The sequence below is a fragment of the Xenopus laevis genome, chromosome 1L, assembly GCF_017654675.1.
Source record: "Xenopus laevis strain J_2021 chromosome 1L, Xenopus_laevis_v10.1, whole genome shotgun sequence".
Lineage (NCBI taxonomy): Eukaryota > Metazoa > Chordata > Amphibia > Anura > Pipidae > Xenopus > Xenopus laevis.
Window position 1 is genome coordinate 139,884,349 of NC_054371.1, and position 11,774 is coordinate 139,896,122.

The 11,774-nt window shown below is 38.7% G+C and overlaps 1 protein-coding gene across 1 annotated transcript; it reads right to left on the minus strand.

The window, feature by feature from the left end:
• Window positions 1-4,644: 4,644 nt before the first annotated feature.
• On the minus strand, window positions 4,645-6,752 carry tmem252.L (transmembrane protein 252 L homeolog). Its single transcript, XM_018258667.2, has 2 exons — window positions 6,453-6,752; window positions 4,645-5,883 (listed from the first exon to the last, which is right to left on the minus strand). The coding sequence occupies exons 1-2, from the start codon at window positions 6,731-6,733 to the stop codon at window positions 5,613-5,615; spliced, it is 552 nt and encodes a 183-aa protein (XP_018114156.1). The 5' UTR covers window positions 6,734-6,752; the 3' UTR covers window positions 4,645-5,612.
• Window positions 6,753-11,774: the final 5,022 nt, after the last annotated feature.

Here is an 11,774-nt window from a genome sequence, read left to right on the forward strand (position 1 = left end):
CATTTAAAAATAACAATAGTTAGTAAACAGAATGGAGACCTAATATAGATTTTGTGAGAAATGCTAGGCTGATGGGAAGTTATGTGCTACAGGTGGATCATGGGTCTTAGGTAACCCTGGGCTACAGTCAGAAATCATATGTGCCACATTATAGATTACATTGCTCCCAGGAGCTTACTGACTAACAAATAACTTTCAGTATGTTTTAATATTACCATGTTTCTAAAGAGGGTGAGCATCCTAAGTGAAAAGCAACAGCAAGATGCAACAGTTACAAGGGCTATAAAATTGCTATAGCACCAAATGGTTGTCATATAACACTGACTATATACTATATACTACTGTATATATAAATATGATGTGAATGCTAAACTTGAAGATGTTCCATCCTGATGCCTGTCCTTTTATTTCCCCTCATAAAGCAGACCTTAGAAAGTAATGTGGTGTTACACTTTGTACTGATAAATTTAGACCTTAGTGCACAGTTTATACTCAAATATTCTACTACCTTCACTGAATTGTGGCATTAATCATTCTTTATACAGGTATGGGACCTATTCTCCAGAATGCTCGGGCCTGGGGTTTTCTGGATAGTGGATCTTTCTGTAATTTGGATCGTTATACCTTATGTCTACTAGAAAATCATGTAAACATTAAATAAACCCAAAAGGCTGGTTCTGCTTCCAATAAGGATAAATGATATCTTAGTTGGGCTCAAATACAAGGTATTGTTTTATTATTACAGAGAAAAATGAAATCGAAGTTGTTTCAATTTTAATTATTTGGATAAAATGGGGTCTATACCAGACAGGCTTGCCGTATTTCGGAGCTTTCTGGATAACGGGTTTCCGGATAACGGATCCTATACCTGTATGGCATTACATGCACATAGTATGTTAGGATATACGTTTGCTTTTTCACAGACGTTCCCACAATGGCTTTTGCTCTTCGAGGGTACACTTTATCACAAGCATTCTGCCTACAACAACTGTAATTTAGATTGTAACTGATGTAAGAACCACTCTTTTTTTTGGGGGGCGATTAAAGCACTGACTGTGATGTTACATGTCTAATAAAAGTGGAATTTCAACATAGCATAGTTCTGACACTTTATTTATTTGTTCTTCTATAGCATACTATAGGCTTTGTTATATAGCCAGTGATGCTAAATAGTCATTTACTTTGTTTTGCCATATTAGGGTCTATCCAGGCTTCCAGAACCAGTGAGTGTTTTACACATGCCCATCAAAACAAGTTTTCAGTACAGGTATATAATAAAATACCCCCTGCTGTACCAAATTGTTGCATATATTAAAGGAGAAGGAAAGCTACGGAGGTATTTTATTGCCAATAGATTAGCCACAATAGTGCAAGCTAGAATGCTATATTTATTCTGTAGAATGTTTTACCATACCAGAGTAAAAAGCTCTAGAAGCTCTCTGTTTGTTTAGGATAGGAGCTGCAGTATTAACGTGGTGTGACATCACTTCCTGCCTAAGTCTCTCCCTGCTCTGGGCTCAGATTACAGTAGAGAAGGGAGGGGGGTGGGGGAAGAGGAGCAAACTGAGCATGCTCTTGCCCAGGGCAATGAGGTTTAAGCTGAAGGCAGGAAGTCTGATACAGAAGCCCATGAGTACACAATAGAAGGAAAGAAATGCAGTGTTTCTTTTGACAGAGGACTCAGAGCAACATTCCTTTGGGGGTTTACTGGTATATTTAGATGGACCTTTCTGATAAGGCTTACTTAGTTTTAACCTTTCCTTCTCCTTTAACGGGAAAAACTTAATATTTAGCCTGTGTTCGCATCTCATGACTTGATAATATTGTGCTCCAACGCAGTCCCCACCTTTTCTTTCCTGAAATTACTAAGATGGCCTCCATCAAACTATTGCACGTGCACAAAATTTCCTCCACCCGAGGGTCAAGCTGTGCCTATGCAGCTGTTCATGTAAGGAAATGCTTGCCGGTGAACTCAGCAATTGCGTACAGTGTTTTATAGGCACTACTGTGCAAGCTCCTGGTCTTGGTATTGGAATTTTTTTTGACTTATCTTTGTCTTTATTATGCTTCCTTAGACATTTCTAATAAAAAATGGCCACTTGCACCATTTTGCACATCTGGCGAAGTGTGGCAGATCGTTCGCTGTTGAAAATTTGCCCCATTGATTGGAGCTGTCAATCGGCAATGGAGCATGCCCAGTAAGCAGCTCAAAAATCCAAAGTGCACTGAGTATGTATTTATATTCAATTAGCACCACTGACCTCTTTTTTTTATCTGGTCAGAAATAGTATGCGTCATTGTAATTTCCTCAGGTAATCTTTGCAGATTTTCTTTATGTCTTTATAATTGCTTTTTAAATTACCATGATTAGTTTGAACCGCTTACCCCTTGAGAGAATTATTATTTTATCATTTTATTGCTATTGTAGAGCAGTGCTGCTTTTCAGAATTAGAGCGTATGCAGAAAAACATTCAGAATCAAGCTCTCTGTGCTGATACAAAAGAGGGCTAAGCTGAAGAAGAGATGGGAAACAATCACACCAGAAGTGAGCATGATGGGATTTTTTCAGGTTATTGCCAGAAAACCCCAAATTTTTCTGATTATCGGGCTAAACCCAGTGCAGACCACGATATCTTTAAACTGGGATAGGGACATCTGCCATTGACTTATACATGACCTTGACAGGTTTGGGATGAGAAAAAATTGAGTTTTAATAAATAACCCGCTACATTTTCAAGTACTGATGGGAGAAGCCAATAATATGTTTTGTTTATTGATATAAATAAAAAGTATCAGAATTATCTAGTCACCAAAAAGCACATTATACCCCTCCATACAGTACTGGGGAATTTCAGTCCCAACTATACAAAATTCGCAATCAGAGCAGACACAGTGGATTGACTTTATTACTCCAATATCAAAATCAGAGCTAATAAAAACATGCTCTTTATTTATGTTAAAAAAGTATTTTCTGTTACATCCTGGTCTCATTGCCTATGACAACTCTTTGTGACCCCAGAGTCACTTAATCTCCTGGTGTCCCAGCATACTTAGGTTGTTATTTATTAAAGGTCAAGCTGTGTGTTACCTGAAAATTTTGAGTTTTCACAGGTAGTTTTCAGTAAAGACTCATATTTTTGGTTAAAAAAATAAAACATTTCTTGTTTTTTAAAAAAAACGTATACCTTAAAGACTATGAAGATTTTCATTCATCCAGGTCATAGTATATCTAGTATAAGTCAATCTAAAAACAACTGGACTTGCTGAGTAATCAATGAAGACGTTTCACCACTCATCCGAGCAGCTTCTTCAGTTCAACTGAAGAAGCTGCTCGGATGAGTAGTGAAACGTCTTCATTGATTACTCAGCAAGTCCAGTTGTTTTTAAATTGACCTATACTAGATGTATACCTTAAAGCTAAAATTAGCTTGAATTCGAAAATACTCCAGCTAAAACCTGTCAAGGTCATGTAAAAGTCAATGGCAGAGGTTCCTTGAGCCATTTTGTTTGCAGCCTTCATAATATTCTTTTTTTTGTTCCAGTTGTTTGCGCTTGAAAACTTGATTAATTAGAGTATTCTGGCTCCCCCCCCCAATTCATTGATTTCAGTTTTTTTACATACGTGTTTCTTCATAAATAAGAAAGCATTCGAGTTGTGAGTTTATAAGGTATAAAAACCTCACAAATCACAAACTGAACCGTTGATAGGTAACCCCCTTAGTGTGCCTATAATGGCTGCCTTACTTAATGTAAAGTGCCATGGGAGAACAACGCTATATAAATGATTCCCTTTCCCATTTTACCCTAAAACCAATGTTTTATAAGGGACAAAGGGGCACCTCCAAAGTGCAGAATTACAAGTAAATAACACCATCAAGTGTTGCTCAATATTTTGAGCACATAATTTGAGTAAAAAAAATGATGGCACTTTACATAAAGTAATCCCCTGGCATGCTACCCAGGCTGGTTTTTTTTATCCTGATTGTGAATCACAAAGGATTAACCTTATCTACCTTTTTTTTACAAAAAAAAATATTTAGCAGAAGAATGGAGCTATAGCTGTCAATGAAGTTTAACTGAAATGTATTATCATGTGGCACTTATTCATGTATTGTTTTATCCCTCTAGCTCAGTGATCCCCAACCAGTATCTCGTGAGTGACATGTTGCTCTCCAACCCCTTGGCTGTTGCTCCCAGTGGCCTCAAAGCAGGTGATTATTTTTGAATTCCAGGCTTGGAGGCAAGTTTTGGTTGTATAAAAACCAGGAGTACTGCCAAACAGAGCCTCAATGTAGGTTGACAATCCACATGGAGCTTCCAAATAGCCAATCACAGCCCTTATTTGGCACCCAAGAACATTTTTCATGCTAGTGTTGCTCCCCAACTCCTTTTACTTCTGAATATTGCTCACGGCTTTAAAAGGTTGGGGATCCCTGCTCTAGCTAATAAGAAAAACTGCAACTCCCATTATCCTCATCTGGTTGACTGGTAACGGAAGTTCAACAATAGAAATTACTCCCTGCTAGGATTAGATGTGTGTATCCCTGTCATCAATATAACTGCCACAAAAATACAACACAACCTGCTCAGTTTACTACTAGGGATAAAACAGCATGTAAAAGGAAAACAGCAAAATACACTTGCAACTTTTAATAGAAATATATATTTAGTATAAAAATACAATTTAACATTTTATACAATATCTTTTAATACATATAAAGACAAACAATCTAGTGAGTAATTAAAATAGCCCTGAGTCAAGTCAAATAGACCTGAGTCAAGTTCAAAGTGGAAACCAGAAAATAAATAATGACAATTAAAGAGAACTAATATAGGAGTATATATAAAGTTGGCAATCTTTATTTCATTGCTGAATTTCTAAAAATAGTAATATGGATTAGAATCTTTAAAAGTAACTGCTAGTGCTTTCACAATTTTTAGTTAATATGTTTATTGAAAGCCTTTCTGTTCCTTATTAGGGATATCCTAAGTATTCCCATTATATGTACTATAAAATAAGTGCCTTGTTGGACTATAAAAGGCTTGTAAACACCTTCTCTTTATTTCTGTGCCACTGGGGTAAACTCACATATTAATTTGTAACCCAGAAATGTAGAGTCTATATAACTGGCATGCAAGTACATCATTCCTGCATGTTTACACTTCTAGCAGAAAAAGTTGAGTTGGCATTGTAGCATTGTTACATAAATAAATATAACTTAACATATTATACAGGTTGTTGTATCAAAAATGGCAACACCAGCCTTAGAATATCGACTTGTGTGGGTCTGATTTTCTGGACCCACAACCTGCATTTTTACATGCCCTATCGACAGTTGTGAGATAAGATTAACATTCTTCTTCTTACTTTGACAGACTGATAAGCCAGTCTCTCCATTATCTGTAAAAGTGTTATTATTATAAACAATGTGTTTTTCTGTTCTCCAGTTTTCTTATATTCTTCCGCTCATTGTGCACTGACTTTTGGACATCACAAGCGTCCTTTCTTTGCACAAATGCTTGTGTGTACTTCTGTGATGGCATTACTCCATTGATAGCAGTGAGCTATGCACATTGCATTTGAATCTACAGTCTTAATGTAACACATACAGTCAGTCACATGTCTCAGGGTTATCAACACTGATAGAATCTGGTTCTCTCTCAGAGTTGGTTTCAGTATTAGACAACTGCACTGATGCCTGGTATGAGGGTGGAGAATCATTACAAGTATACACTTCATCAGCAATGTCCACTGCACTCTCTGTATATAGGGGAGGTGGAATGTTGAGACCCTCTTCAAGCACTCTCAATTCACAGCTTGACTCTGGCTGCAGACGAATTTCATTAATTACACTCTCGTAGGATGGTGGATAGAAATCTGGCCTGAAAGTACAAGAGAATAAAGAACATAAACATCAACATTTAAAGAACAGAAACAAAGCATTCAAGTTAAATATACATTATTCACATCTATTACCAGTTTTGGGATGGAAACAGAAGGCAGAAAAGCATTTCTAGTAGCAAACCTGAGGCTTAGTATTTCTATTGAATATGTCTATAGTGTTTCTAATGACTCTTACACAGGCAGCCTTAGACATTGGTAGATGTAATGCGTAGGCTTTAGGTGAATGATTTATTCAAAAAAATGGATAAGCTAAAAATCCAGTGCCAAAGTTTACAAAGCATGTAAGCAATGTCAGGAGGCACTAAACTTATAACACAGAAAATATTTTTAAAAGTTCAAAACGTTAATACACTAAAAATATTATATAAATGTTTTATTTCATAAGTTTCCCTTTAATTAATAGTTGGTTGACATACTCTAGGGGAAAAAGCAAATTTCTGTTGGTATTTGTCTAAAAAACATCACTACTTTTCCCCATAATCATTTGTATATATAATTCTATTTACCATAGTGTTATTAGTGTTATATTTCTTATCTCTCAACATACCTGTCTATTGTCTCAACATGGACTTCCTGCTGGCTATGGATTCTCCTGATCATACTGTGGAACAGGTTCTTGTGGTTTGCCTCATGATAAGTGCTCCAAAAAATTCCAGCCAGGAGCAGAATAAATCCTAAGGGCAGCAGACAATAGGCCAGTATTATCTCACTTTGGCAGTTACACACATAGCTGGAAGATATATAGAAGGCTCCCAGGCACACCAGAGAGAAACCCGTAATGAGAAACGAAAATCTGAGGACTGTATAAATGCTCTTCTTCATCTTCATATTTGTGAACTGTTAGAGCACGCTGCACTGAGAAAAACTAGATGATCCAACAACCCAGTCGTTTTATATGGTATGACGGGAGATGGCCTTTGGACAATGATTTATAAAAGTCATGGACATAGAGATTCATTAACCACGAAACGGAGCTATTTAGAGGTAATATACACTAGGATTAGCTTTTAATCAGATAGGTAACAAATACAAGAAAGGAAAAACACATACACATAGCTTTTTTATGATTTGTTATGATACACAACTGGTATTTGCAAATGTAACAAATTCTACAGACTTCAAGGCGTGGGTCCCATTAGTCAAAATAGCTTGGTCCTTTACAAAAAAATAAAAATACAATTTACGTATTTATTTTTAATTAACAAGAATCCCTCCATTTTAAAAGCAGACATTGCTGCATTCTACAGCAAGGATATGCCCCTTCAATGCAGAGATAGCACTGATACAGAATGCTGGTAGTTATAGTATTGCAGCTTGAGTGCTGAAAGTTCCCCATGCCTTTTTATTAACCAGACATGTTCTTGGAACCCACAAACAGTGCACATTTCCTTAATATACATAAAGGTGGCTCATTGCATATATAGGGAAATCTGAATGAACCTAATGCTTTGTTTTGGATATACATGAAGGGGATCTAGAAAGCTCAGAATTATGGAAAGGCCATCTGCCATACACTCAATTTTATTTAAAAAATCCAAATTTTTAAAAATGCATTTTCTTTTTTCTCTGTAATAATAAAACAGTGCCTTTTATTTGATATAATTAATCTTTATTGGAAGCAAAACCAGCCTATTGAGTTTATTTAATGTTAACATGATTTTCTAGTAGACTTAAGGTATAAAGATCTAAATTACGGAAAGATCTGTAAAACCTCAGGTCCCTAGCATTCTAATAAATGCAGTTTTTTGGATGCTGAGTTTTACCCAAGGGATTTTTTTTTGGCGGAGAAACAATGTTTCTGGGATTCTGGGATATCTGAGACTTGGGATTCTGGGAAGGACATGTATTTATGAAAAGCAAGGATTTGGTGGGCAAGCCTATATTTTCATTTCCAAAATTTGGAATTCTTTTTAGTAACCTAAATGCCTGGTCATATATTTGATTAATTGCACTTTACACCAGTATTGCACTTTACTGTGCTTTACCCATGCTTTCAATCCACATGGAACAAAAAAAAAGGCTACAGGAATATCTATATGTTTAAAGTGTGCATGCACATGAACCAATGATTATAAACTATCCAGCAACTAAGCAAGGTAGAGGGTGATACTGTGTTAGTTGAAGAGCAGATATAGAAACAGTCTTGTAGTATTAAAGAAAGGAATATGTGATCACTGAAAGCATGTAATAAAATGATCACTTCTATACCATCTTTATTGCTTTCTGTCTTTTTTTTTGTCTCCTAGTTCGGACCATTGCCCAGAAACTGTCGCTGCAGTACCTTCCAAATGTGCACTTTCGCTTCCTCTCTGCTTGCGCTCTTCTGCGCATGTGCAAAGAGTGGTGGGCCACATTGTCGGCCAGGTTGCCTAGGGCGCCCGGCCAACTTGGCCCAGCACTGCTTTCAGTACTTGAAGAAAAAGTTACTTTAACACATTTTCCTGGATTTTACAGAATTTTTTCCTGGTCCCCTGAAAACATATAATGGGGGTTCTACTGTATTCAATTAAAAAATGCTATAAAAAGAACCTGTTCTTAATAAGGAAAGAAGTCTCATGCCTATGTTTTTTTACTTCACTGAAAACACAGGTCAATGTTCAGCACTGGTCAGGATAGAATTTAAGAGATGTATCAACACACTACACCTGATTGAAAATGTTCTTCCATAGTATAGCCACTCAGAGTCAGACTGTGCCAGCAGGACACTCGGAGAAAACCAAGCCTGCCCCCTGCCAGGACCAGAGAGGCAAGTTTTTAGGAGGAAGTAAGAGGTACTAACAGGCGGGCTTTGGGGTGGGCAGATGGGTAATGTATTGTGCATTAGGTAGGCCAGAGTATGTGTGCAGGGGAGTTTGATGCAGTGGTAGGAGAAGTGGGCCCTTAAAGTTGGGACCATATGTGCCCCATCCCCCCAGTCCAACCCCAGTAGCCACTGCTTTGAAGTGCTAGGGTCCTGGAGTTATATAACATACCACTATCTGCATTATTTCAATTATCTGTGCCAGCCCAGCAGCAACAGCAAACATATGGCTCCAAATCTGTACCTGGCTGTGCCAGCAGGAAGCTTCGAACTTTCACAGTAATAGAAAGAATGTCTTCAGTTCAGTGCAACTGTGCAAGGCTGAGAGCAGCGAGAGCGAGCCACACCAAGCAGGCCACCAGCTCTCTGCCTCTCTCTGTCATCACATCAGTGACGTCATTGACGCGTGTATGCACATCGCGGTGAACTGCACAGAAGGAGCTATTACTTACCGGCATGAGGGAGAAGGTGAAGGAGATGGATTCCACCCAACTGGGTGACCATGATTACTGAAACAAATTATTAAATAAACGCTAGAAAAAAGTGCGCCCCTCAATGATGGCGCCCTAGACAGTTGCCTACTCTGCCTACCCCTAGTTCCAGCCCTGATCCCTGCAGTGAGCACCAACCATTTGGTTTTTTGGTGTGCTATTAATGTGGACATGGTCTTGCGGTAACATGGGTGTGGTTTAAAGTGGGTGTGGTCTAAAAACAGGGAGTGGCTAACACTGGCTTCCGTTATCGGCCCTCCACCATGTAGATGTAGGAAAAATTCCGGCCCTCGGTACCATAGAAGTTGGACAGCACTGATCTACTCTATAACAAAAATGGGAAAGTCATGCTCACCACTAATTGTTAAACCATTAGGCAGGGATGCAATGACACTGTGACCACAAAATTCATACAGACAAAGACAAAAGGTCCTCTGCACGTAACCCATTATCAATATATTAAGGACATTGAAAGACATTTTTTAGTAGTTTATGGCACAAAATGTCCTTAGTATATTAATAATGGATTGAGTGCAGAGGACCTTTTGTCTTTGTCCATAATCTACTCCCCAGACCTTACTGGGCCATCTCTATACCTAAGCCCCTTAGCAGTCTTGGGGTCTAGTCCCCCTATAGTTGCACCACTGACAAAGTGTCCCCTATTTATTTGTGATACGTTTACAGTCTGTTATAGAGACAAACAAATATTGCTTTAAAGTTATGAGACAAAATGAATTGTGTTAAGGATCAGCCAGATATGATAAATGGTCAATAAACTGTGCAAAGCAGCAATAACTGCTAAACTTGGCAGAGCTGGAGACTGTTTGGCTTGGCATAATGCCCTTAATAAGAAAGGTGGAAGAAGAGCTTCTGTATTAAAGTTAAGTTCTGTGGGCGTGTGCATTGGATTGCCTCCATATCTTATAAAGATATAAAAGGTGTTTAATATAGCTCTACTAAGACTGTAAATTTATGCCTGTTTCTCTCCATGGGGCAAATTCACTAAGCGCCGAAGCGCCGAACGCTAGCGTTAATTCGCTAGCATTTGGCATTTTCGTTACTGCGCAAATTCACTAACGAACGCTGGCGTAGTTTGCTAGTGTTACTTCGCACCCTTACGCCTGGCGAATTTTCGCTAGAGACGTAACTACGCAAATTCACTAACTTGCGCAGTGTACTGAACGCTACCTTTTACGCTAGACTTCCTTCGCCACCTCAGACCTGGCGAAGCGCAATAGAGTAGATAGGGATTGTTTGAAAAAAAGTCTGAATTTTTTCTAAGTCCCAAAAAACGCTGGTGTGTTTTCTACATTATGGGTGATAGGCTGAAAAAGATCGAAAAAATTTTTGTGGCTCCCCTCCTTCCCCCTTACATTTCCTGACTCATGGCAACTTACCTAGACAGTGGGCACATGTGTAGGGCAAAATAAAAATTTTATTTGCTGATTTGAAGGTTTTCTAGGCATTTGTAGTGCTGATACGTATTCCTCCATTGAAATTTGAATTTCGCGCCGTATGCAAATTAGCCTTCGCTAGCGTAACTTCGCTTTACATAGCGAATCAACGCTAGCGCAACTTCGCAACCTTACGCTACCCCTGAGCGCAACTTCGGATTTTAGTAAATTTGCGGAGCGCTGGCGAAACTACGCCTGGCGAAGTGCGGCGAAGTTGCGCCTGGTGAAACTACGAATGTTAGTGAATTTGCCCCCATGTGCGGGCAACAGGGATAACTCCCAACACGTCCAAAGTTGTAGGTGCAAACCAATCATGTCATGAATGAGATTGGCTGATCAGATTAACAAGAATGGTAAATTATGTGAACAAATTCGGATCCACATGCAGAGATCAGAGGGGCAGTGTCTAGTGGTGGCATCATGAGCACCTCCACCTCTTTAATGCAGCTGTTCATGCAGAGGTTGTAGTGGGGTTTTGTGTCTGCTGGATAGGACTTGATATGCTGAACAATGGCCCAAGACTAGGTTAAGAATTGGTTTAGCTGTTGTCTTCTTATTGTGGTGTTGGAACTTTGGGGAAAGGAGTTTAGGGACAGAAAGGTAAGCCTTGCATCATCTCAGAATCTTGTTTGTGCACCAGAATGGGGGACCTGATGTACATCCCCATGCCCTGGCTATACAATTAAATGGTGAAGAGAACTGGGGGAATGTGTGGTGAGCAGTGATATCTAGGAAGTGCTGAATGGAAAGTGAAAGTAATTGTCTGCCCCACCTCTATGCCTAAGGCATAGAGGAGAGGCGGACAATATTTGATTGACAGCTGAGATTTTTAAATGAGCTTACAACAGCTATGAATAAAAAATAGAAATTGGATTTCATGTTTAATTTGAAAAGGACTTTTATTATACAGATTTTTGTGTCTGGGTGACAGGTCCACTTTAAAGACTGTTGTGCCAACAGATGTGGCCATGATGGGTCTGGGGGAGGAGGTTGTTAAAATATTGGGTAGGTGCCAGACCTTGCAGTTTTGTTCTTATGTGAGGTAGGGGCCGTACAGGACTGAAATAGGGCTGATATTTCAAGTACACAGAGGCCAAAATAGCCCCCACAGCCCTGATAAATAA

Coding starts and splice junctions, on each gene's coding strand:
- tmem252.L (XM_018258667.2), bottom strand. CDS start 6,733: ATGAAGATGAAGAAGAGCATTTATACAGTCCTCAGATTTTCGTTTCTC. Junction 5,884..6,452: donor CATGTTGAGACAATAGACAG/GTATGTTGAGAG, acceptor TTGTACTTTCAG/GCCAGATTTCTATCCACCAT.